Below are 27,506 nucleotides of genomic sequence, written 5' to 3' on the forward strand. Positions count from 1 at the left end.
TGAAGTCTGTAAGCTGGCACTTGCTAGAACTCTCTACATGCAGTGGGGCCCAGCTGTCTGTTTTCAGAGAACAAAATTTTGCCCTAGCATCATCTTGGATTGTTTAGGAATCTCCATGGAACCTTCTTGGCCAACAGTGGAACTGAAAGTAACCCAGTCCTACCAGGAAGCCCTGCTTGGCTACAAATAATAGCCCATTCAGACTCTATATTCATCACTAGGGTCATCCAATCCAGTCATAGATTCCAGGAAGTTACAAGGACACTAGGTTTCTACACTAGCCCCCAAATCCCTCCTAATTTCAGCTGTTTCTTCCTACACTGAACTCTTTTTCTCCATTCCATCTCCCACTGTTTCCTACTCCTGTTGCCATTCACCTCCAGTCTACCCACAGTATCTATTCTTTTCCCCCTTTCCAAGAAGATTCATGACACTAGTGTGTGCTCTTCAGTCTCTTTTCCTTCTACTGGGAAACCTTGTCCGACCATAAGATGAATTTTGCCTTGTCTTTTTTTTTTTTTTATCTTGTTCTGTCCTGTTTGGCTGTCCTCTCTTGGAGACCTGCTCTTTTCTGAAGATGATACAGAGGAGAGGGAATGGATCTGGAGGAGTTTGGGGGAAGCTGGGAGAAGTGGAGAAGGGGTAACAGTGGTCAGTATATATTTTATGAGAGAAGATTCTATTTTTTTATTGCTCAAGCATTTTTTTATGAAAGCCATTAAGTAATTGAAAATAGAAGGCCCAAAGATAAAAATTAAAATGAGTAGGGGTCCCTTCAGGGTAAATATAGGGGTAGTATGCCAAGGAGAACTTTTTCTCTAAGGTTTTTCTAGACTTTTAGCCCAGTTGCTGCAATATTAGTTTTCATTTCAGCTAAGCAGATGCCCAAGATAATTGATAATGCCAGGGAGCCCCTTTTGACTTAGCATTTCAGCCTGCTAGGGGGGATAAGATCCGTCTTCTGGAGCTTCTTCGATGCTGACCGTTGGACCATAGGCATCAGGGGATAGGGAGGCTGAAATGCCAGTCAAAGGCTAGGCAATAGGGCAGTCCCAAGCATCTGGTTAGTTGATCTACCCGAATAGGCAGGGAGCAATCATGTCAGTTTCCAGGAAGTCCAGATTTCAGCTTGCAGTCCGCAGCTGATCCCAGAACAGAGTTAAACAGATGAAAATCTGCTGAGACAAATTCAGACTGGAGACAGAAGTTAAAATTTGTCTATTAAATGGGAAAGATCAGGGAAAATCTCATCTGTGATCCTTTTGAGCTATGCCAGATCCAGGTCAGATCCTGAAACTCATATGAATTTTAGTACACAAAAGGAAATACGTAATTTTAAATACTCAGAAAAATAACATCAGCAAATTGAACATTTTGAGAGTAACTGGTAAAACTGCATCCCACTGAATGAGTATCAGTAAGCTGTTTGTTTTATAACCTTTATACACAACTTAAGTGTGTCCACAGTAACATTTTTTTTGTGGGCATAGCTGTTGGTAATTAGCCACGAATGGAGCTTGGACATTTTTCATACATTCAGCATCTACTTTTAGCCCCCATTTTTATGTTCACACTGGAAAGTTAGGCAGAAATACATTACTAGCTTTAGTGTTAAATCCTGGATTCTTGGACTTTCCTTAACAAAGCAACTAGAAGAAATAGGTTTAAGATATTGCTGTGTCAAAGTCTACCCCAGAAATGGCAGATATTAAGAATACCATACTAAAAGCTATGACTTTTGGGTCAGATATACACATTAAACAGATGTTTTTAACGTAACAGGAAGCACCTTTAAGTCTATCTCCAGAAGCCAACTGGTGCCCTTAACCTCTGAACTATCTCTCCAGCCCATCAGTCTGTTTCTTAACCCCATTTTCACTTTTTCATGCAGCATGACTCATTGGCAGAAAGCTCTCATACCTTCCAAATAAATCATCTTTCTGCATTTTTACAATATTTACAATATTTACAATATTTACTTATCATTTACACATTTACTTATCATCTCCATAACAACTCTTGCTACAAAAATATTGACATTTAATTCTTCTTTTTCTCCTCCTCCTCCTCCTCCACCTTCTTCACACACCAACTAACAGAACATTAGAAAAACCCTTTGAAGGTGATTGTTCAGCTAGATTCTGTGTTCTTCCTGCTCATTTTTCTATTTTACCTGTATTATAGACAAGATGGCTGAATTTAGTTGCTAACTGTGCAAAATCCCAAACTATGTCTAATACACATTCAGATTCATTGCTCAGTTCTGGAGCATGTTTTATTTTCATTTTTGTTTTCGCAATTAAATCATACTGAACCTCAGCCATGAAAAATGTGAACTTGACCAATGTTATCTGTGATCATATATGTTTAGAAAGTAAGTCAACACAGACTTCACAGCACCCACAAAATAACACAAAGTGACCCCAAAACTGTTATATTTCTGAGCCTGCAGTACCTTCTGATATTTCTTCCAAACAGAAAGACCCCATTCTCAGAAGCTGTATTTTATGCCAGGGAAGCTTCATAAGAATAGCAGCTTGTGTCTACTACTTCCAGAGGAGAAAGGAAAGGAAACAGGAGACTTTTATGAAGTCAGCAGAAACTATCCTACAATAAAACAAACTCAGGAGGAGTATAACAAAACAATGTTGCACAAGAGGAATACAGGGTATCTCAAAGGCATGCATGACTGACCAAGAACACAGTGGCCTTGGGAATGATATCCCACAGCCTTGTGTGATGGGAAAAGTTGGGTTCTCAGAATCTCAGGCAAGCCCTCCCCCAAATCCCTGGCTCCAGACCATTATCATCACTCCCCAGCACATTCCTGGTTTTAGAGAAGAAGCTCAGTTTTTTTAATCTATATGTCATGGACTTAAGGAAACCTCCCAAGGCCACGGCTTTGTTACAGGCTATGATAATACTCTTGGGTTTGAGAAGGAGCTCAGCCATTCTTTTTTTTTTTTAATTCAACAGGCTTTATAAGCATTATAACTAGGCATATATTTGTCTATTCTGACCCAATTATGCTAGTCTAGCTACTTCCCAGACATGTGCCTGTTACTTGTTATCTCAGTCTAGCCTTGACAGTTTCTCTATACCTCTCTGTTCTCATGGTGAACTCCTCATGGCTCCTTCTTTGAGCTAAGTCATTCTTCATACCTGAGGACTTCAAGAAAACCCATGCTGGACCAACCAGTCCTCAACAGAACAGTGTTTTTCTTTTTTAAAGGGTGTCACCAAGTGTCTTGCCCATGTGGCAGAAGTAAACTGGACCTTTATGGCACACCAGGCCTTGCTGTTGGCTGTGACCCTGTAACGCTCCATGGAGCAGATTGTTAGAGGCCTGCTCTTTGATATGAGGATGGGCCTAGTGGCTGGCTGTAAATCAGTGTTGTCTCCTTTCTCATGGTTCTGAGCCATGTTTCTGGACAATCCTGGTGAACAAACATGTGTATCCCAGCATCCTAATCGCTAACAGGCCTGGTTAGCACAGGACTAATCTGTGGGGTGATTTAGAGACAGTCCTTCCTCAGCTAAATTCTACTTGGTCTGACTTATTATCTCCTAAGCATTGATAAATCCTTTACATCGTCAATTTTACTCTTTTACATCAGAGCTTAATATTAAAGTGCTATCCAATACATGTGATGCTGTTTACAACCTCCACAAAATTAACCCCAGATGGATCTTACACCTAAATGTTAAATGCCAAGGGCAGAACTTCTAAAAGATACTTAAATTAAGTCTCACTGAGTCTGGTATCCTGACCAGGATGTTTCTACACACAATCCCCTGCTCCAAATACTTTGTGCAGTTGCAGCTTCCATGGTGAGTTATAAAGATGCCACTACCGGTTCCACGGAGCAAAAAAAGGATATAAGGAAACTCACAGGAGGCCAAATTTGGCCACCAGTTCCACCCAGCCCAGCGAGGACCCACAACCCAAGCTCTGGCTGCTCAGCTTTCTGCTCCTGCCTGTTAGGAACAGCGGCAACTTGCTCACCATGTCACTACTTCGGATTTCGCCAGCGCTCCCCTCACAGCAGATACCAGGAGTGCTAAGAGCACACCACACCAACCATTAGAAACAGAAAGCTACTCAGCAAAAGCACTGAAACTGCAGCCTGGCCCAAAGAACCCAGAAGAGCTCTCCTCCTCTTCTGACTGGAAGGTCTGGAGGTCCTGATTGGCCAGTGAGTTCTGAGTGATATAAGCACCTCCCTTAGGGTTAGAGTGCAGTAAAGGGAGATAGCCAAGGACCAGGTTTACCAGAACTTTCACAGACCAGCACAGATTTGCATTTCATAGCACTGTGTCTGCCCTCCAAGAACCGACTTGTTTGCCTCCACACCCAGCTTCAAGGACCACTCCAACTGCCCCTGCTCAGGCGCGTGCTCCTCCCCTTTGTGGGCAGTGACCTTGCCCCTGTAGCTACTCCAGAGCTTCCCATAGCACTCATTACACACTTCATCTTCCTCCTGGAAACAAGGAGCTTAGTTGGCCCAGTCCATTATTCAACTTGTAGTGGAGTGAAAAATCTGTGCCACAGGTATAAGAATGCCATGAATATTAACAACTACAGAGAGATTTTAGGAAACAAAGTAAGATTTCTGTTCTGTGACTTCACGCTGGAGTCAGATAAACTGGAGACACTTTTCACCTGGTACTTATGAGACTCCAGACAACCCTGGATGAAAAGCAGGAAAGAGATGACAAACAGGAAGGAACACTATTGTTAACCAGCACATCTTACTCAGTGGGAAGGGGAAAAACAACTAAAAAAAAAAAAAAGACAAAGAAACAAAACACAGCTGTATCAGTAAAGGTACTCTAGACAACCAGAACTGATGGAATAAATCTCTGTATGAGGAAAGTGGATATATAAGATTGGTCCAAAGGCTGTGGTCCAACTAGTCAAACAACGGCGGTCTATCAATGGAAAGTTGAAGAATACAGTAGTGGTTCAGTCCATGTGGCTGGATGTCTCAGCCAGTCTTCAGTATATGCCAGAATCCCAAAGAAGAAAGCAATAATGCCAGTTTAGAAGAAGAAGAAGAAGAAGAAGAAGAAGAAGAAGAAGAAGAAGAAGAAGAAGAAGAAGAAGAAGAAAATTACTTGCTAGCCAGAGTAGGGGAAGCAGAAAAATAGAGAAAGAGTGGCCATCTTCAATGTCCTTTATATATGTAGGCTGCCACCAGACGCTGTGACCTATATTAAAGATGCATCTTTTTATTTAAATTTATTTTTTAGAATTTATTCACTTTACATACCAATTGGAGCCCTCTCCCTTGACTCCTTCTAGTCCTTCCCTCCCTCCCTCTTCAGCCTTCCCCCTCTACTATTCCTCAGAAAGGAAGAGAGATCTCCTTCCCTACCATCTGACCCCAGCCTATCAAGGCTCATTAGGACTGCCTACATCCTCTTCCTCTGTGGCCTTGAAAGGGGCCCCCACCAGGTGGAAGTGATCAAAGAGGAGGCAACAGAGTCCATGTCAGAGACTGCCCCTGCTCTCCTTAAGGAGGGAGCTACATGGAGACAGAGCTGCCTATCAGCTACATCTGAGAAGGAGTAGGTCTAGGTCCTCTCCATTCATGGTCCTTGCTTTGTGCATCAGTCTCTGCAGGGTCCATGAGCCCAGATTTGTTGGCTTTGTGGCTCTTCTTATGCAGTTTCTGTGCCCCAAGTGGACCTGAATGTTCCTGGGTCCCACAGGCATCCTCATGAAGGGAGGCATAGCAGTGGTACTGACAATGGAGCTCAGGGAACACAGTGTAGCTAACCTCTGCTGTCTATGCACCAGGTGTTCCAGGTAGACAGGGAATTGTTGGGGAGAGCTCTATGCTGAATGTTCCAGGAGACCCTCACAGGCCTCCTGAGGAAGGTGGGCAATGGAGGTCAGGGACAGCACTCAGATCACCTGTGCTGGATGTGCCTCAGGTGAATGAGGCTGGCAGGAGTTGGCAGGGAGCATTTTATGCAGGATGTTCTTGAGGCCCCAACAGGCCTTCTAGAAAAGGTAGGCAATGGGGATCTGGGACAGCCTGTAACACACCTCTGCTAGATGTGCCTCAGGTGAAAGAGGCAGCCAGGGATTAGGTGAGGGGGGTCTACGCTGGATATTCCTGGAATGAAACCACATGAATGATCTCTCCAGCCCCAATACACACTTTTAATAAAGAAAATAGAATATCATACAAAAAACAGTTGGAAAATGGGGAACAACTTTGAGGAAAGCTGCATGCATATCCTGGAGTTGGCCTAAAAGAGAGGCTCTGTGTGCTTCAGATGACAGATTGGAAGAGTGGGAATACCTACGTCCTTTGTAGTTTAGTCAATGTCATCATTAACTCATGTAACAGAGAAATGAGATGCATGATTTGATGTTTTCCCTGCTGGATTTTGGTCTTGCTTTGGTCTATTCACCTTTGCTATGTTCTGAATTTTTCTGTGATAAGGTTGCTTATCCTCTGGCATTGTATGTTCAAATATAACAGTCTCATTTTGAAAAATGGTAGAATGTGGTAGGATAAAAGATATTTTTCCCTATCTAAGAACTAGAGAAAGATGTGGTGGTTAAATGAAAATGCCTCCCAGAGTTTCACATGTTTTCTAGTTGGTGCTACTGTTTGGAAAGCAATAGAAGTGTGACCTTTTTGAAGGAGGTGCATCATATGGGTGCAGTTGGAGCCTTTAAAAGCCTCTGACCATGTCCAATGTGCTGTCCACCTCCTGTCTGAGATTCAAAATGTGAGCTCTCAGCTATTCTTGCTGCCATGTGTTTATGCTGCCATCATGGAATCTAACTCTTTGGGTTTGTAAGCCCAATGTATTGCTTTCAATTGTAATGTGCCTAGGCCATGGTGTGTTTTGTGACAGCACTGAGAGGACACTAAACAGAAGTGTGCTGTGGAACATCAGAACACTGAAAATCTCTCCTTCCATTTACAGAAACCAGGAAGGATTTTTTTTTCTAAATAAATAGCTCTAGAGCAGGTAGCTTCAGTCCCATGCATTTGAGGGTAGGAGTGATTCCAGATTTACAAGTCTAGGCTGCCATGAAGAAGCAATCCTGTCAAGAACATTCTCCTTTATTCCTAACCAGTCCAATATCAAGTGACTTTTTAGCTCCCTCTCTAATATATGACTTTCATGCTAGAAATACACAGGATTAAACAGACTGATTTTTATTACAGATTCAATGTGTGTTGTACATTATAGTGTACTTACTGAATCACTCACTATGGTTCTAAATGAGGCCATGTCTCAAGCAAACAAAATAAATCAAAATCATATTCATGACAAACTAGCTAACTCCATGGTTTTCTTCCTTTTGCTAATTGATCATAATGTTAAAATTTGATTCCAAGTTGAAGGTCAACTTTTTTTGGCTTGTTCTTCCTCTATAATCTTGGGATTTCCACATGATAACTTGTTTCTACTGTCCATGGTATGTTCTGAGAACTGGGTGATAGTTAACCAAATTACTAATGGATGGCAAAAGATTCTGCCTTTCTAAGCATTTGCTATGTATCTCCCCTTGAGTGGAATATAAAAATCCTGTCCTGCTTTAAATCAGAGCCAGGTCTTTCTTCTACCTCAGAGGAAACTACAAGTTTGGCCCAGCTGTAAAATAAATTTTTATCATACAGTATTTTAGTGATTGCTCCTTGTTTTTTTCCAGTTTATTTGTTTGTTTATTTACTTATTACAATTTATTCACTGTGTCCTGGCTGTTGCCCCCTCCCTCTTCTCCCACTATGCCCCTTCCCTAGTCCACTGATAGAGGATGACCTCCTTCCTTTCTATCTGACCCTAGCCTATCAAGTCTCATCAGGGCTGGCTGCATCATCTTCTCCTGTGGTCTGGTAAGGCTGCACTCCCCTTCCCCAAGGAGGAAGTAATCAAAGAGCTGGCCACTGAGTTCATGTCAGAGACAGCCCCTGTTCCCCTTCCTAGAGAGCCCACTTGGAGACTGAGCAGCTGTGGGCTTCCTCTGAGCATGGGGTCTATTTCTTCTTCATGCATGGTCCTAGGTTGAAGTATCAGTCTCTGCAGGTACCCCTGGGCCCAGGTTTTTTGACTCTGTTGGTTTTCTTGTGGAGTTCCTGTCACCTCCAGGTCTTTTTATCTCCATCTTCTTCCATAAGGTTTCCTTGCACTCTTCCCAAAGTATAGCACAATTAAATTTTGCTTTAATGTTCTTTCAGGGAAAAGACAGCACAAGGTAAACACACTTTACAGTCCGGGTCTTTTATTTTTTTGTACATCAGGCCATGAACTCATATAGAATGGGCTCCAGCAGCTCTGGCTCCTTCGTGTGGCTCACAGAGTGTGCTTCTCTAGGTGGCACAGGCTAGAGCTTGAGCTGAACTCTGGTGCCTTTCTCTTTGTCATTCTTCTTCTTCTGGTCGTTCTCTTTCACATGCTTCAGGAAGCTGTCCCCGCTCTTAGGGTACTTGATGTGTTCAATGCTCACAGTGATTCTTTTGGGGAGGATCTTGCCCTTAGCCTACTTGTTCACAATGATGTCCATGGCATGCTGGTGACATTGTAGACTCGTCCAGTGTTGCTGTAGTAGCACTTATGGGGCATTTCTTTTTTTTTAACAGTGCCCATTCCCTTGATGTCTACAATGTCACCCTTTTTGTAGATTCACATGTAAGTGGCCAAAGGAACAACTCCATGTTTCCTGAAAGGCCTGGAGAACATGTAGCAAGTGCCTCTTCTCCTTGTGTTCATCATCTGGCAAGTTACTGCAAGATGACTGTGTAGGAAGAAAGGAAGGGGTCAGGGCCGTTTGGCCTTACAAGGCCCTTGGGCTACCTGCCAGCTCCTGGTTTTTGAAAACACAACTAATATTGACCACTTTTTAGGTCCATTTGCGATGGGTGATATTATGGAAGTGATTATTTAGTGCTTTTGTAATCACTTGCTATGTACCTCAGCCTTGAGCTAGAATATAAAAAGGGTGTCCTACTTTTAATCAGGGACACTATTGTACCCAATTCATGAGACCCCCCCCCAAAAGACCACCAGGGAGTCAAGTTCATTGCAAAACTCATGAGGATCTTTATTTGCAGCTGGAATGGGGAAGGCTGACCTTAGGTAGTCTGTGCTATTTTCAGGAGCAAAAGTACAAGTTGGAAGGAGTTGGAGCCATCCGGGCTAGTTTCCTGGAAAGGATATCTCTAACGAGCAGCAAGGTTATCTTCCCTGCAGTTGGCTGAATCTGCATAGAAGCAGCAAGGTCAACTGGCCTGCTACATTTTAAACTTTTTATCTCAGTGCCCCAAAAACCTATTTTTCAATTCTTTGGTCTCTCAACACTTCTCTCTTCTAGTTCAGAGGACACCACAAATTTGAGCAGACTGTAAAATAAAATTTTACCTTACAATATTTTGGTGGATGCTCCTGGTTTTTGACACCACAACAATAATGATGGTTTTTAGTCTTTAGAGCCATCTGAGATGGGTTATATTATGGAAATGATTATGTAGACCAGCGTGGCTACAGATTCATGGACATGAACTAACCTCCAAAATGATGGTGAGAGAACCAGGCCAGACCCCACACCAAGGTCACAAGGAACTAAGCCATGGGTCACCAATTCCAGTAACAAGGTCATAAGATTCCCTATCCAAGAAACAGTCTGAGGATAACCACAAGAATGGGTAGGTGTCTTATCTCAGCATTTGTGCTGAACAGCCCATCTACCTTTTAGTAGAACGTTTCATGGTACAAAAAATACCTGACATTCCTGAGGTCTATAGATAGCTCACTTAAAGTTCTGTTAATTAGCCAATCATGTCGTAACAAGCTTGCCCTTGCTCAATGTCAGCCAATCATGCAAGAGTTAAACCTGAGATTCTGGGTGCTTCCTCAAACCCCAATAATAACCCTACCATGTGGCTGCTCAGGACTTTCCTCTCTGATCCACTGCATTGGTGACAGTGGGAAGACAGAGCTTAAGCCTGACTAAAACTCTTTGCTCTTGTATACATGATCCAGATCCTGGTGGTCTTTGGGGACCTTAAGATCTGGGCATAACAAGAGTACGAAATAAGCTGCTGGAGTCACCAGTATGAAAAAGAAGCTGATTACTGGAGGGGGGATGATTTTGTAATTTTGCAGCATGTTTTAATCTGTGTCATGTGAAAAAACGACAGACCATATTGTTATGTGTACAATTTGGAAAGGTTAGCTTCAGCCAATACATACTGAATTTACCATTAGGGCACTGTCCTATGAAAATATGTGCAATCCTCATTGACATAATTAAGTCAGCTCAGTAAGTTAAGACAGGTTTTGGAGGTAGCTGTGTGTGTCAGGTTACAGATCTCAGCAGTTTAATTGCACACATGAGCAAGGTCAAACAGTATCTTATTAATGTCATTCCTTCTTCCAGGGAAAGGCCTGCTCTTCTTCAAAGTCAGTTATAGCTATGTTTTTTTTTTCAATTATATTTACTTTTTAAAAAGCCAATTGTAGGTTTCACTTTTTTAACTTTGATTTTCTTTAAATGCTCTCATTTCTTACTTGTTCCTATTCTCCAATGTTTCCCAGCCACTAAGAATTTCTTTCCATTTTCACAAGTGTTGATGATCATTTATTCCTGTTTAGAACAATGTCTCCTGAAGCCCAGGCTTGCCTCACGCTGTGCGTAATTAAGAATTGCTTTGAACACCCAATCTTGCCTCTGCTACACAGTGCCAGGAAGACAGTCATGCAACACCTTTCAGGCTAGGCCTTGGCTGGTCGTAAGAAGGAAAAAAGACTGGTGAATGAGTGTTCACTAACCATTCTGTCTTTAAAAAAAAAAAAAAAAAAAAAAAAAAAAAAACAAAAACAAAACAAAACAGTCTTTATAGGAAAAACAAATAACAAATATACAGTGTGGGGTCCCCACTCGGCCATCTTGGTATCGAAGATTATCTTCCAGCACAGCTTAGGAGTCAACAGACTCAAGAGTCCTGTCTGAGAAAGGGGCACTGATCTTCTCAAATGACGCCCCACACTTCCTCAAACCCTGTGGTAATGTTAGCACAGGTAAGGACAGCAGAGAACAGATAGTTGCTGATGGACACCATCTTTTCTGTGTACTCCACACTGACCTTGCCAAGGGCAAACGCCCCACTATGAAAACAGCTGGGTCATTAACTGGGCACCAAGTCTCCCACCACGCTGGCGTCTACAGAGGAAAAGGAAGTGCCAATCTCCATACAGCCAACTGGGAAGTGGTCAGCTACTGGATTCTTAATAACCTTCAAAAGCTTCTGAGGGCCGTCAGCTGCTCAGACGCTGAGTTTGTGTAAAAGCTGAACCATGAGGCCGCAAAAGCCATCAAAGGTTCCAGGAATTCGAGTCTGGGGGTTTACTTCAATCAGCCCGTTCTTAGGTGTGTGGATATAAACCTGTGGCAAGCCAGCTCGTTTCAGGGGGCTGTCCATCAGCATCAGTAAGATCTGATCTGTGATGTCTGGTCTGACTTCCCCTGGGTCCCGTTAATTCTTCAACAATGCGGACTTGTACTTGTCACAAGTGAGTACCTCATAAGTTTTCCCTCCCTTGACTGTCTCTAGACTGGCCTCTTCCAGCACTACAGTGAGCCCATCGCTCCTGCTCTTGCATTTTGCCCCAAGTCGGGGCTTCTTAAGCAGCTCAGTATCCCAGTCCTGTTCCTGCACTGCAAAACACCGCTCAGGAGGTTGGCAATGGCACTGGCACAGCTATCTGGTAAGCAGACCGGAAACGGAACTGAGGTCCTTAAGTTAGAACTTCATGTCTGCCCTCACTGCAAACTTCCTTCTGAAGAGTTTAAGTCAGTCTGGGTGACTCCATTTTGAAATAAGGAGCCATCTTGACTGGGAGCTGAACTCAGGTACCCGGATATATATCACAGAATATGCACTTGGCAGAAAACAAAGTTAACTCTCCTAGCCAACAGCCTCCAGGAAATATCACAGAATAAATACTTGATAGAAAATAGAGACAATCTCCCTGGCAATAATCAATGAGAATTGGTTGGGAAAATTCTCCCCAATATTCCAGATGTAGTTTAGAAGAATGGCAATTGTGATTATGTAAAAGGTCACCTCGCCCCTATGGCATTTATTCTCCTGTAACATCAAGGCATGAACCCCCCCCCCCGCTTGCTGTCAGGGAGACCCCCTGCTTGTGGTTTTTCCCTTTAAAAACCCTGCTCACTTGGACATTGAACTGTCATGGGCTACCTTTGTGCAGGGATTCCCAGCCATCTCCATGAGTGAAATCTGACTGGAGTATCTGTCTCAGAAAAGACCCCTGTACCCAAATTTTTTCCATCCGTTGTTCTCCTTTTGGAGCTCCTGTCCTCTCCAGGTCTTACTATTTCCCACTTCTTTCATAAGATTCCCTGCACTATACCCAAAGTTTGACTATGAGTCTCAGCATCTGTATCAATACCCTGCAGGGTAGAGTGGGTTCCATAGTAATGGAGACAAGAACTGTCTCTGACAGGAACTGATTGGCCTGCTCTTTGATCACCTACCCCTGAAGGGGGAGCAGCCATACTAGGCCACAGAAGAAGACAATACAGCCACTCCTGATGAGACCTGATAGGCTAGGATCAGAAGGAAGGGCAGGAGGACCTGCCTTATCAGTGGACTGGGGGAGGGGCACAGGTGGGGAACAGAGAAGGAGGATGGGATTGGGAGGGGAGGAGGTATGGAGCTACAAGGGGGATACAAAGTGAATGAACTGTAATTAATAAAAATTAAAATTAAAAAAACTTACTAAAAAATTTTAAAACGTACCTTCAAAATTAAAATAATAAATTTAAAAAAATGCACACTCAGGGCTTGAGGTCCCACTTCTCTACTGCTGCGCCAGTGAGACATAGGTCCTGAGTCCGATAGCTCTTGTAATAAAGCTCTCTTGCTCTTGCATTGAGTCATCTCCTGGTGGTCTCTGAGCGTCCCATGATCCTGCCATAGCACTTCCAACTGCCATTTAAAAAAAAGGAGCTTGGAAATAGCCCAATTCTGGCTTTTACTGGAAACTTACAAATGCAGAGGGACAAGTGTATGACCAGAGCTCACTGGCCAACGTTAAAGCAGGTGTAGTCACAGCACTAAAGGGAGGAGCAAGTAGAAGGGTGAAAGCTTTCCTGCTTTGGCTGTAGTTGAAGTTAGCAGTGAGTAATGATGTCATCAATTTTAAATGCTTGATAATTGCCCCAACTGTCCATTTCTAAGGTCCACAGAGCAGGAACCAAGGATCCAAATAAGAAACAAATTTATTGTGAAACCATATTACTGTATTACAGTAGTTCAATTAACTAAAACCCCAGCAGTTGGGTACTCGAGGGATTTTTCTTAATTATAGTTTTTGAAGTGAAAAATGCTTCTTTAAAGTGGATCTTTTGACATGATGAGATTCATCTTTAATGTAGGCCACAGCTTCTGGTAGCAGCCTGCATATATAAAGGTCACTGAGGGTAGTAGTGCTTTCTCTCTTTCTGCTTGTTCTGCTCTGGCTAGTGAGATAGTTATTTGTTTGTTTGTTTGTTTGGTTTGGTTTGGTTTGGTTTGGTTTGGTTTGGTTTGGTTTGGTTTTCCCTGGCATGAGAGCCTCCTTCTTCAGAATTCTGGGATCTACTGAAGACCACCTGAGACATCCAACCACATGGACTGAACAGTTCACTCTCTCATAGTCTTCAACTTTCTAGATAGACAGCCACTGTTTTACTAGTTGGACCACGGCCTGTGAACCACTGCAATGAATCCACTGAGAACCCTTCCTAATACAGCCCTGGCGGGTTGTTGTTTGTTTGTTTGTTTGTTTTGTTGTTTCCCCTTTCCACTGTGGAGGGTGTGGTGGCTAACAATAGTGCTCCACAGTGCTTGTCATCTGTTTCCTGCATTTCTCCCAGGGTTGTCTGGAGTCCCATATATACCAGGGGAAAAGTATCTGCAGTTTATCTGATCCCAGTCACAGAACAAAAATCTTTTCTTTCCTAAAATCTCTCTTCAATTAATTATTTATATTCGTGGTTCCACCTGTGGGTCAGACTGTTCGTTCCACTGTAAGCCGAATAATGGACTGTGCAAACTATCCACCCACCTTGGATCCAGGAGTAAGAAGGGTAAGTGTCTGCTGAGAGCTGTGGTGGGAGCTGAGACAAGCTCTGAAGTTGCTGTGCTCTGAGGACAGCGTCACTGCCCACAAAGGGGAGGAGCAGGCGGCTGAGCAGCGGGAGCTGGAGTGGTCGGTCCTCTCCGGGGCAGAAACAGAGAAGTCCGCTCTTAGCGGTCAGACACAGTGCTACTGGAATGCAAATCTCTGCAGATCTGGAAAAAGACCGGCCTCTGGACTAGAAGGCTGGGCCAAAAGCAACTGAGCTTGTCCCTTCAGCCCACTCTAATCCCGTGGAAGGTGCTCATGTCAGTCAAGACTCACCGGCCAATCACGGCCTCGAGGCGGGCCATTCTGTCAGAAGTGGAGGAGGGCTCTTCCGGGTGCCCTGGGCCAGGCTGCATTTCAACTTTGTAGCTGGGCAGGTTCAAAAAGGTTTTTGTGGTGTGCTCTCAGCGCTGCTAATGGGTGTTGTGAGGGGGATCCCAGGCAAGATTTGAAGAGGCGACATGGTGAGTACGTGGCCATTGCCCCTAACCGGGAGGAGCAGGAATCTGAGCAGCGGGAGCTGAGTGGGAACCAGTGGCCAGATTCTGCCACCTGTGAGGTTCTTTGTGGTCCTATTTGCCCCTATGGACCCGACTGTGGCGTCTAAATAACTTAACTGTGGAAGCTGCATCTGCACAAAGTATTTGGAGCTGGGGTTTGTGTGTAGAAACATCCTGGGCAGGATACCAAACTCGGAGAGGCCTAGTATCTCTAGCTTCGTCTAGTTATGCCCTTGGCATTTAACATTTAGGTGTAAGATCCATCTGGGGTTAGTTTTGTGGAGGTTATAAACCGCATGCTATGTGTCTCGCAGCACTCCAGTATTAAGCTCTGATGTAAAAGAGTAGACCTGATGATGTAAAGGATTTATCATTGCTTAGGAGATAATAAGTCAGACCAAGTAGAATTTAGCTGAGGGAGGACTGTCTCTAAATCACCCCACAGATTAGTCCTGAGCTAACCAGGCCTGTTAGCGATTAGGATGCTGGGATACACCTGTTTGTTCACCAGGATTGTCCAGAACTACACTCCAAACCCATGAGAAAGGAGACAGCCCTGATTTGCAACCAACCACTAGCCCCAGCCCCCTATCAAAGAGCAGCCTCTAACAAGCTGCTCAATAGGGCGTTACAGGGTCACACAGCCAACAGCGAAGCCTGGTGTGCCATGAAGGTCCAGTTTTAATCTGAGAAAAGTGTAGTTCTTCCACATGGGCTAAACACCTAGTGACACCTTTTGTAAATTAAAAACATTTTTTTTTGTGTGTTGAGTGCTGGCTTTACAAACATGGCTTTTCCTGAGGCCCTCATGTAAGGAGAATGACATAGCTCCTTCTCAAACCCAGAAACATGCTTTTCAGAGCCAATGACAGCAAGAGGCCTAGGTCTTGAGAGCTTTCCCTAAGGCCCTGAAGTATAGATAAGAAAAGAGTTTCTTCTCTAAAACCGGAATATACTTGGGAGAGCTGGTAATGGTTTGAAGCCAGGTCTTTTGGGGAGGGCTGGCTTCAGATTCTAAGAACTCAGCTCTTCCCACCACATGTGGCTGTGATTCAGTCCCGCAGGCACTATAGCCTTGGTCAGTAATGCCCTTGAGATACCCTGTGTTCCCCTTGTGTGGCATTGTTTTCTTAGAGTCCTCCTGAGTTTTTCCCATTGTAGGATAGTTTCTGCCATGTCTTTCAGCATTAACCAGCTGGATGTATACTATTATACAGAGATTTTTCTTAATTAATCTTTTAATTGTGTTTGGAGTGATTTCTTGCAGAAAGCTATATTAATTCTAGAACAGCTCCATCTTCAGCCTTTTAGAAAGATGTTTCTGAGACAAGCTATGTTGACTCAAGGAACCTTGATCCCACACAGTTGTTCCCTAGGGCAATGACCTTGCTTTTGTCTTAGTTAAACTTTCTATTATTATTATTATTATTATTATTATTATTATTATTGTAATTACAGTTTATTTGCTTTGTATCCCAGCTGTAGCCCCCTCCTAATCCCACTCTCCCTCCCTCATCTCCTCCCATGCCCCTCTCCAAGTCCACTGATGGGGAGGTCCTCCTCCCCTTCCATCTGACCCTAACCTATCAGGTCTCATCAGGACTGGCTGCATTATCTTCCTCTGAGGCCTGGTAATGCTGCTCCCCCATTATGGGGAGGTGATCAAAGAGCCAGCAACTGAGTTCATGTCAGAGACAGTCCCTGTTCACATTACTAGGAAATACACTTGGAGACTGAGTTGCCATGGGCTATATCTGTGCAGGGGTTCTAGTTATCTCCATGAATCGTCCTTGGTTGCAGTATCAGTCTCAGAAAAGACCCCTGGGCCCAGATTTCTTAGTTCTGTTGCTCTCCTTGTGGTGTTCCTGTCCCCTCCACGTTTTTCTATCTCCCCCTTCTTTCATAAGATTCCCTGCACTCTGCCTAAAATTTGGCTATGAGCCTCAGCAACTGCTTTGATATCCTGCTGGGTAGAGTCTTTCAGAGGCCCTCTGTGGTAGGCTCCTGTCCTGTTTCCTGTTTTCTTCCTCTTCTGATATCCATCCAATTTGCCTTTCTGAGTGAGGATTGATCATCTTACCCAGGGTCCTCCTTTCTGTTTACCTTCTTTAAGTGTACAGATTTTAGTGTGATTATACTATAATATATGTCTTAATATCTACTTATAAGTGAATATATACTATGAGTGTCTTTCTGATTCTGGGATATCTCACTCAGAATGATCTTTTTTAGTTCCCACTGTTTGCCTGCGAATTTCATTATTTCCTTGTTTTAATTGCTGAGTAGTATTCCATTGTGTAAATGTACCACAATTTCTGTATCCAAGCCTGAGTTGAGGGACATCTGGGTTGTTTCCAGCTTCTGGCTATTACAAATAAAGCTGCTTATATAAACATGGTTGAGCAAATGTCCTTGTTGTGTACTTGAGCATATTTTGGATATATGCCTAGGAATGGTATAGCTGGATCCTGAGGAAGCACTATTCCTAATTGTCTGAGAAAGCGCCAGACTGATTTCCAAAGTGGTTATACAAGCTTACATACCAGCAATGGAGGAGTGTTCCTTTCTCCACATCCTCTCCAGCATGTGTTGTCACTTGAGTTTTTGATCTTAGTCATTCTGATGTGTGTAAGGTGATATCTCAAGTTCATTTTGATTTGCATTTTCCTGATGACTAAGGATGTTGAGCATTTCTTTAAGGGTTTCTCTGCCATTCAGTATTCCTCTACAAGGAATTCTCTGTTTAGCTCTGTACCCTATTTTATAATTGGATTACTTGATTTGTTGCTGTTTAACTTCTTTAGTTCTTTATTTATTCTGGATATTAGCCCTCTGTCAGATATAGGGATGGTGAAGATCCTTTCCCAGTCTGTAGGGTATTGTTTTATTCTGGTAACAGTGTCCTTTGCTTTGCAGAAACTTTTCAGTTTCACGAGATCCCATTTATTGATTGTTGATCTTAGAGCCTGTGCTGTTGCTGTTCTATTCATGAAGTTGTTTCCTGTGCCAATAAGTTCAAGGTTCTTCCCCACTTTTTCTTCTAAGAGGTTTAGTGTGTCTGGTTTTATGTTGAGGCCTTTGATCCACTTGGACTTTAGCTTTGTGCAGGGTGATAAGTATGGATCTATTTGCATTTTTCTATATGTAGACATCTAGTTAGACCACCACCTTATGTTGAAGATGCTGTCTTTTTTTCATTGTATGGTTTTGGCTTCTTTGTCAAAAATTAAGTATCCGTAGGTGTGTGGGTTCATTTCTGGGTCTTCTATTTGATTCCATTGAGCTATCGTTCTGTTTCTATGCCAGTACCATGCAGTTTTTACTACTATTGCTCTGTAGTACTACTTAAGATCAGGGATGTTCTGTTCAGGAAGTTGTCTCCTGTGCCAATGAGGTCAAGGCTCTTAGGTTGGTCCATTTTTTTTCTATGTTAATTCTACTGACCTATAACTATGAGAGATATTTTCAGGGCTGGAGAAATGGTTTAAGAGCACTGGCTGCTCTTCCAGAGATCCTGAGTTCCATTCCCACTAACCACATGGTGGCTAACAACCATTTATAATAAGATCTGGTGCCCTTCTCTGGCATACTTGTGTATATGCTGACACAATATTGTATACATAATAAATGTCTTTAAAAAGAAAGAAAGAAAGAAAGAAAGAAAGAAAGAAAGAAAGAAAGAAAGAAAGGAAAAAAGAGATATTTCCATCTTCTTGTATATTCTTCAATTTTTTTCTTCAAAGACTTGAAGTTATTAATCATACAGCTCCTTTACTTGCTTTGTTAGAGTTACTCTAACACACTTTATATTATTTGAGACTATTGGGAAGGGTGTTATTTCCCTGATTCCTTTCTCAGGCCATTTGTCATTTTTGTCTGGGAGGGCACTGGTTTTGCTTGAGTTATTCTTGTATCTAGTCACTTTCCTGAAAGTGTTTATCAAGTAAAGGAGTTTGGTAATAGAATTTTGGGGATCACTTACATATACTCTCAAATCATCTGCCAATTAGGATATTTTGACTTCTTCCTTTTCAAATTGTATTGCCCGAGCTAGAACTTTAAGTACTATATTGAATAGATATTGTGAGAGTAGACTTGTTTTGTTTCTGATTTTAGTCAATTGATTTGAGCTTTTCTGCATTTAACTTGATGTTGGTGATAGAAATTCTATAAATGTTCTTTATTATGTTTAGATATGTCCCTTGTATCTCTAATCTCTCCAAGACTTTTCTCATGAAGTGGCATTGGCTTTTGGGGAAGGCTTGTTTGGTGTCTAGTGGGATGATGCTGTGGTTTATTCTGGTCAGTTTACTTGTATAAACTTACAAATTTTCATATGTTGAACCATCCCTGCATCTTTATGATGAAGCATATTTGATCATTGTGGGTGATCTTTTGATGTGTTCTTGAAATGAGTTTGCTAGAATTTTATTGAGTATTTTTGCATCTATGTTCATGAAGAAAATTGGTCTTTGTTGAGTCATTATGTGCTTTGTGTATCAGAGTAACTATAGCTTAATAAAATGAATTGGATAAGGTTACTTTTGTTTCTGTTTTGTAGAACCACTCTACTTTTGTAGAATAGTATTGGCATTAAGTCTTCTTTGAAAATCTGTTTGAATTCTGCGTTAAAACCATCCTGCCCTGGGATTGTTTTGTTCAGAACTTGTTGTGATTTCTTCTATTTCATTATGGCTTATTCTGGTTTAACATTGGTAATGTGGTACCTATTGAGAAAATTATTTCTGTATTAATATATATAAAGTATAATATATATATATACTTTAAATTTTCTAATTAGGTGGAGTGCAAGTTTATAAAATGTGTCCTTATTTCTGACATGAACGCAATGGCGAGCTCTTTGACACACACACACACACCCGCTTCCAAGGGAGGAGCAGCTTTGCTGGGCCACAGAAGAGGACATTGCAGCCAGTCTTGAAGAGACCTGATAAGCTAGGGTCGGATGGAAGGGGAGGAGGTCCTTCCCTATCAGTGGACTTGGAAAGGGGCAGGGAAGAAATGAGGGAGGGAGGGTGGGATTGGGAGGAAATGAGGGAGGGTGCTATGGCTGGGATACAAAGTAAATAACCTGTGATTAATATAAAAAATAAAAATAAATAAATAAATAAAATGTGTACTGAGTCTCAGAAATCCCAGTTTTCTCTTGTTATGTCCCCTTTTCATTTCTGATTTTATTACTTTGAATATTCTCTTTCTGTCCTTTAGTTGATTTGGAAACAGATACCTTTATTTTATGAATTTTTCTGAAATAACCAACTTTGTGTTTCATTGATTCTTTGTATTGTTGTTTTATTCACTTCATTCCTCAGTTGGATAGTTTCTTTCTGTCTCCTCCTTTTGGGTGTGCTTAGTACTTTTGTTCTTGAATTTTCAACTGTGCTGTTAACTTGCTCCTATGAGATTGCTCCAATTTTTTTTAATGTAGGCCCTTAGTGCTATGAACTGTCCTCTTATCACTACTTTTATTGTATCCTATAAGTCTGTGTATTCATTTTCATTGAATTCTAGAAAGTCTTTCTTTCTTTATTTCTGTCTTAATTCACTTTTTATTCAGTCTGCTGCAGACTTAAATACAATCATCAATTATAGGAAACAAAATGCTTTCTAAGTGATGCTAATAGACATCTTTTTTCTTAATCATAAGAGAATGAGATACTTTAGTAGTCAAAACTACTTTCTCTAAAATTAAAACATTAGAAATCTTAATTTTTCCACTTTTAGTAAACTAGCCAGGCCTCCACTCTCAATCTATTTTTTATTATAGAAAAAGGAGAGAACAGAGTGCGCAGGATGTGTACTGACCACTGATTTTTTGATTTGGGATTTGATTGTAATCTTGTAGTTTATTAGTTAAATGAGTGTTATATTTATAGGTCTGTTTTGTATATCTTTTTTTAAGTGGTGCAATCTATGTTTTATGATTCTAATTATTATAATCTAATTGTATGGTTGTTTCCCTAGGAAATAATAGCACTTTACCTATTTTTGTCTTCTGAAATTTTACTACATTGTCTTATGAGTTTATTGAGTTTTTGTTTGTTTGGGGACTTTCTGTTGACAAACACTTTCAGTTTCCTTTTTGCCCCTAAAGGCTTGGTCCTTCTCTTTTCTTTATAAATCTCCCCCCTCGTTTGTTGCAGTCATCAGTATTTGGGTTTTGCCACTTAAATGGTTGATGTGATGCTGCACATAGGGAGTGAAAGTAACCAAACCAATAGAAGTTGCAGTGAAAGCGTCATCTAAGCCCTTTGAAACTGAAGCTTCATGTGCCTGAGACAGAACTTCAGGATTTGGTGTTTGTCCTGTTGGGTTTCTTGTATTGGTCCAATCTTCCCTCACTACATACTTATTCCTCTCTACTGAATTGGAAAAGGTATTCCATACCATTGTCTGTTGAAAATATAACTTGTTTTGTTATTTTACAAGATGTGACAGTCCAGTGATTTTCTAGAGTATCAAAAGAGACTTTGGACACTTGGACAGTGTAGGGGCTGTTGTCAACTAGGAGATCGCTGGGAGTTAGACTAAATACATTTTCATCTTGGGATGATGACTATGAGATTATAATGACAAGAATCAGAATATAGTTGTTTGAATCACAAAGCTCCCAGACAGGATTATGTCTTTGAAGACTCATCATGGCTTTCTTTAGGGAGCTTATGAGAGCTTTTGCAGAAAAAAAAAAAAAAAAAAAAACAAAAACAAAAAAAAAAACAAAAAAACAAAACTTTTCTAGATGAAATTCCTCATTGGGGATGGGATTTGAGTTTTTGTAGACTCAACCCATTTCCTGTTCTTTGTGTCTACTATATTGTGGTTGAAACTGTTCATTTGATTTCTTTCTTATGCTATCATGCCTTCACCATTATAAACTCTATTCCTAGGTCACATAAGATACAGTAGAACCAATTACTATTCAGTGGTAAGCTATTTTGCTAACCTAATGCTTTTATATTTTGAATTTTGTTTTTTCTGTTTTTGAAGACTATGTTTCTCTATGTAGCCTAGACTATCCTCAAAGTAGGCTTATAGACCAGCCACACCTCAAACTTAAAGATCCAACTGACTCTGGCTCTTGATTGCTGAAACTGTAAGTGGATCAACATGTCTGAATTTTGTCTTTGCTTTTAAGTTTTTGGCTGTGGCGCCTCAAAAGTAGGTTTTGTACATGTATATGTTGTTTTGCTGAGCTTCACGACATTTTGAATTTTAAAATTTGGCAGATAGTATCGTTCTATTTCCCAGGATGGCATGTATTCATGACATTAATACTATATGAGCCTTCTGAGACATTAGATTGCAGGTGTGTGACATTCTTCCTACCTGTTATGGGTTTGTTTTGAATTTACATTGGAATGAGTGTAAGTATTTTGCCTATATTTATGACTAGTACTCACAATATCATACGATACCCTCAGAACACCTTAAATTGATGGAGTAATGGATAGTTGTGATCAGCCATGTAAGTACTGGCAATTGAGCATTTTTATTTTCAGGTCCAGCAAGACCTCTTCACTGTTGAGCTGTATTTCCTGCACTATGTTGTTAATTAGCACCAATATTTACAATTTCATCTGTCCATTTATAACAATTTAAACATTCATTCCCTTTTAGTAAGATTTTATTAATGTTATTGTTTAAACTGGGCACCTCAGATTTCTGGAGGATGAATATAGAAGTGGAGTAGATGTATATTTCTTCTTAGGAACTTAAGAAAAGAGCCATCTGAGTTGTTTCTATCTTTTTTGTTTGATTGGTTGATTTTTCATGGAGAGAAAGGGTTTTATTTATTTATTCTTTTGTACTTCTGCATATTTTTTAATTTATTTATATTTTATTAATTAGGGTTTATTCAGTTTGTATTCCAGCTGTAGCCCCCTCCCTTATACCATCCCAATCCCACCTTCCCTCCCTCATCTCCTGCCATGCCCCTCCCCAAGTCCTCCTTCCCTTCCTCTAACCCTAGCTTGATAGGTCTCATCAAGACTGGCTGCATTGTCTTTCTCTGTGGCCTGGTAAGGCTGCTCTCCCCTTATGGGGAGGTGATCAAAGAGCCAGCCACTGAGTTTGTGTTGGAGACAGACACTGTTTGCCTTACTAGGGAACCCAGTTGGAGACTGAGATGCCATGGGCTACATCTGTGCAGGGGTTCTAGGTTATTTCCATGAATGATCCTTGGTTGTTGTATCAGTCTCAGAAAAGACCCCTGTACCCAGAATTTTTGGTTCTGTTGCTCTCCTTGTGGAGTTCCTCTTTTTGTTTTAATATGTACCTCTGGCTGTCCTTGAATTCATTGCATAAACCAGGGTGACATCTATCTCAATGAGATACTTCTGCCTCTGAGTGCAGGGATTAAAGGCATGAGCCAATAGACCAGCTTGCTCATTGTTTTTTGTGATTAGTAGTTGTTCAGACAATTTCCCTGATGTGTGATCCATACTATTTATCTGTTTGACTGTCTCTTTTATGTTTGTTGTTGTTGTTTATGTTTGTATGTCTCTTTTATGTTGTTAGCATTTCTCTTGCAAGGCAATATCCTATTCAAAGGGTACAGAAATGACAGAGGTGAACCTCATTATTAAGTTTCCTTCTAAAATGACTTAGTAATTTTTTTAGAATTTCTATGTCAGGTAATGATTAGGGAAGAACCAGAATTATATGAATATATTGTCAATGAATTATATGAATATATTTTCCAATGTTGTACCTATCATGCTTTCTGTTGTGTATATGTTTGTGATAATTTAGGATTCAGTGACCTATGATGATGTGCATGTGAACTTCACACAGCAAGAGTGGGCTTTGCTGGATCCTTCCCAGAAGAGTCTCTACAAAGATGTGATGCTGGAGACTTACAGGAACCTCACTGCTATAGGTAGTGTGAAACTATAGGAAAATTGTGAGTTTTCCTTCCCCTTTTATAATAGAGGACAACTGTTTCTTTGTTATTGATTCTCTTCTATAATTTCAACTCAGAAGGAGGAAGAATGAGGTGACTAAATCAGGAATGAGTCTAATATTCACTGAAAATAGTAACTGAAGTTTTGCTTAACTTCTTTTCTTGTACTGTATTTTAGGCTATAATTGGGAAAACAACAATATTGAAGAATATTGTCAAAGTTCTAGAAGACATGGAAGGTAATTATCATATGCAAGATGACACAAATATGCCTCTGAGGAAATTTTAGTGTGTTTTGGAAGATTTAAGGAAAAGAAACAGTGTAAATAAGCAGAGCTCTAAGTGTATTGGTGATTACTGAATTCTCACAAAACCATGCACCTCAATGTCAGGTATCAGATTTGAGTTTGCAAGGTTTTCCTTTAAGAAACAATACATGGTAACAATGTCTTTACAGATATCACCATTTGAATCATAGCACTGTTAGAGCTACACTATAGATCTGACAATCCACTTAGTCTTGTACCACTCAGATATTACAAAAGGTGTACACATTGATTAACTGTTAAGTCTATGTCTAAAACCTTCTAATAAGAACATAGTCCATTGTAGAGCTGATGATGCTCATGTACTTGTAAGAATATTGCTAAGTTTCATGAGAGGGGCGGTTTATAGAAGTCAAGCAGATTGTTGTAGAGAACACTTAAAGCTTATATCACATGTCTATGAGAAGCAAATTTCAAACTGTGTAACTGCCATGTGATTTGTTATTCTTCCTTTCATTGTTATGTCATATGTCACAATGGCTACAAGGCATGTATGCATAAATGATAATGAAAAAAACAATGTACCTCTGTCTCTCCCATAGAAATTAGAAGAAACGTGGTAATTCCCAGTAATGGTAGACATTTTTAATGTGATACTAATTTATAATTAATTGGTTTTCGAACTTCAATGGGAATATGTCTGTAACCTCACACTGCAGAAATGTGTACTAGGAATGTGGAAATTCTTCTCTTTCTTCTGGTTCATTTTTCAAATGTAGTTTGACTCACTTTGATGGAAAATTTATGAATGCATTCAGTGTCATAAAACTCTAAATTCTCATTCTCTTCAAATGTGTTAATCACCTCATATACAATTAGGATGCTATAAATGTGAGCCATGTAATAAATGCTCTTGCTATCATTTGTATCTTCAAAATTGAAAAACAGCCCATAATGAAGGGGAACACCCTTCAGTGTAAACTAAGTGATAAAATCTTCATATCTGATTCCTCTTTACAATTAGACCAAATTGTAAAGTTAATTCATACAGATAAAAAGATTCCTCAGTGTAATAAATGTGATAAAGCTTTCACATGTTTCTATTATTTTTACAGGCATGAACAACATCATACTAATGAGAAACCCTACAAATGTAATCAATATGATAAAGCCTTTTCACAATACCATCATCTCCAAATGAATAAAAGAACACGTACTAGAGAGAAAACTTATGAATGTAATCAGTGTGGGAAAGCCTTTGGATGTCACTATTATCTTCAGTGTCATGAAAGAACACACACTGGAGAGAAAACATATGAATGTAATCAGTGTGGGAAAGCCTTTGCACGGCACTATTATCTTCAGTGTCATAAAAGAGTTCATACAGGAGAGAAACCCTATGAGTGTAATCAATGTGGAAAAGCCTTTTCATGGTACTGTAGTCTTAAAAAGCATAAACGTGTTCATAATGTAGAGAAACCCTTCAAATGTAATCAATGTGATAAAGCCTTTTCACAAGACAGTCGTCTCCAAATGCATAAAAGAACACATACTGGAGAGAAATCTTATGAATGTAATCAGTGTGGGAAAGCCTTTGCACATCACAGTCGACTTCAAAGTCATGAAAGAATTCATACTGGAGAGAAGCCTTATGTATGTAATCAGTGTGGTAAAGCCTTTGCACGTCACAGTCGTCTTCAAATTCATGAAAGAATTCATACTGGAGAGAAACCCTATGAATGTACCCAATGTGGGAAAGCCTTTGCATGTCACAGTTTTCTCCTAACACATAAAAGAACACATAGTGCCGAAAAACACTATGAATGTGATCAATGTGTTAAATCCTTTTCATGTCACAGTTACCTCCTGATACATAAAAGAACACATACTGGAGAGAAACCTTATGAATGTAGTCAATGTGGTAAAGCTTTTGCATATCACAGTAGTCTCCAACATCATAAAAAATTACATACTGGAGAGAAACTTCATGCATGTAATCAGTGTGGTAAAGCCTTTGCACGTCACAGTCATCTTAAAAGGCATGAAAATATTCATAACGGAGAGAAACCATATTCATGTAATCAATGTGGTAAATCATTTGCAAGTTACAGTAATCTCCAAATACATAAAAGAATACATACTGGAGAGAAGCCCTATGAATGTGATCAATGTACTAAAGCCTTTACACGTCATAGTTCTCTCCTGGTACATAAAAGATCACATACTGGAGAGAAACCCTATGAATGTGATCAGTGTGCTAAAGCCTTCATATGTCATAGTTATCTCCTGATACATAAAAGAACACATACTGGAGAGAAACCCTATGAATGTGATCAGTGTTCTAAAGCCTTTACACGTCAGAGGTACCTCCTAATACATAAAAGAACACATACATACTGGAGAGAAAGCCTATGAATGTAATAAATGTGGTAAATGCTTTTTCATATCACAGTCTTATTCAAAGGCATGAAAGTATTCATATTGGAGAAAAAACAACGCTATGAATGTTATCCATGTGGTAATGTCTTTGCATCTCAAGTTACTTTTATATCGCAATAAAATTCATACAAATGTAACATCTTTAGTATATAATCAGTAGACTTTGCCGGTCATAATACTATATGTCACAGTAGTCTCCATATACATAAAAGAATATATACTGGGGAGAAACCTTACAAATGTAATCAATGTGACAAAGCCTTTTCACATAACAGTAGTCCTCAAAGGCATAAAATTCATAATATGGAAATACCTTCTAAATGTAAATCAATGTGATAAAGTGTAGTGATACTTTTGTTTGGCTGTAAAATGTTTTAAAATTAAAATGTAAAACCTTTCTTTCTGTCTTTGAGTTATATTCTGCAGCAGAGCCTTTGTTATGTTTGTATTAGTCAGTAAAGGCTGAGAAATTGTCTTGAGATTATTTGAACCTTGCAGAAATGTTGTCTCTCTGGAGAATCTGCACTTGGTGCTACATAGTAACTTGCAGCTGCACTGACCTTGGTCCTAAAATGCTCCTGGCAAATGTGGAGTTCTTACTTGTGGGTTGTCTCCTCTCACAGGCAGCAAGGGCAAGATAACTTTGGTAGTTTGAACCTTTCCCAACCCCAATGAACTTCGTATAATATTTGAATAAAGTAACTGGAGTGAGCTGGCAGAGTGTCTCTCATTTCCAAGAAGACTGAACCCTTATGATTCCTTGGAAGATGAAGGCTTAGCATCTTGACAATCAATGTGGTGAGGCCTTTGCATATCACCACACTGCACAAAAGAACACATACTGGAGAAAAAAATATATGTATGTAACCAATGTGGGAAAGCTTTGAAGGTCACCTTGATTTAATACATAAAGAATACATACTGAAGATAAATGCTATGAATATAACCAAGGTCGTAAAGCCTTCATCACAGTATTCTCTGAATAAATAGAAGAACAGACACTGGAGAGAAACTCTATAAATGTTATCAATGTGGCAAAGCCTTTGCATATTAATGGCACCTTCAAAGGTGCAAAAGAATTCATACGAGACAGTAACCATATGAAAGGTTAGAATTCAATATGGTGAAGCCTTTGCAAGGCATTTTGTCTCTGAACACATAAAGGAAAAAAGAAACCCTATATATATAATCCTGTGGGAAAGCCTTGCATGTCAT

At 40.4% G+C, this 27,506-nt stretch overlaps 1 protein-coding gene and 2 pseudogenes across 4 annotated transcripts; 1 reads left to right on the top strand and 2 right to left on the bottom strand.

Moving 5' to 3' along the window:
• Positions 1-8,269: 8,269 nt before the first annotated feature.
• On the bottom strand, positions 8,270-8,745 carry LOC110564886 (large ribosomal subunit protein eL21-like; annotated as a pseudogene).
• A 2,255-nt stretch (positions 8,746-11,000) lies between these two features.
• LOC110564890 (ribosomal RNA small subunit methyltransferase NEP1-like) lies at positions 11,001-11,557 on the bottom strand (annotated as a pseudogene).
• Positions 11,558-14,235: 2,678 nt separating this feature from the next.
• On the top strand, positions 14,236-26,689 carry LOC110564896 (zinc finger protein 431-like). Of its 4 annotated transcripts, XM_060380536.1 has the most exons (6): positions 14,534-14,627; positions 21,572-21,609; positions 21,691-21,777; positions 23,436-23,562; positions 23,765-23,825; positions 24,968-26,689. In XM_060380536.1, exons 4-6 carry the CDS (start codon positions 23,529-23,531, stop codon positions 26,265-26,267), a joined length of 1,395 nt encoding a protein of 464 aa, XP_060236519.1. In that variant the 5' UTR covers positions 14,534-14,627; positions 21,572-21,609; positions 21,691-21,777; positions 23,436-23,528; the 3' UTR covers positions 26,268-26,689. The 4 variants fall into 4 exon arrangements, with proteins under 4 accessions (XP_060236517.1, XP_060236519.1, XP_060236518.1 ...); XM_060380534.1 differs by lacking the exons at positions 21,572-21,609; positions 21,691-21,777 and having other exon boundaries at positions 14,236-14,627; XM_060380535.1 differs by lacking the exons at positions 14,534-14,627; positions 21,572-21,609 and having other exon boundaries at positions 21,639-21,777.
• The last annotated feature ends 817 nt before the right edge of the window (positions 26,690-27,506 follow it).

Source organism: Meriones unguiculatus, chromosome 3, assembly GCF_030254825.1.
Source record: "Meriones unguiculatus strain TT.TT164.6M chromosome 3, Bangor_MerUng_6.1, whole genome shotgun sequence".
Lineage (NCBI taxonomy): Eukaryota > Metazoa > Chordata > Mammalia > Rodentia > Muridae > Meriones > Meriones unguiculatus.

Excerpts from the sequence above, each read along its gene's own strand:
- LOC110564896 (XM_060380534.1), top strand. Across the intron at positions 23,563-23,764 it reads CAGGAACCTCACTGCTATAG|GCTATAATTGGGAAAACAAC; the intron begins GTAGTGTGAAAC and ends ACTGTATTTTAG. Across the intron at positions 23,826-24,967 it reads AGTTCTAGAAGACATGGAAG|GCATGAACAACATCATACTA; the intron begins GTAATTATCATA and ends TTATTTTTACAG.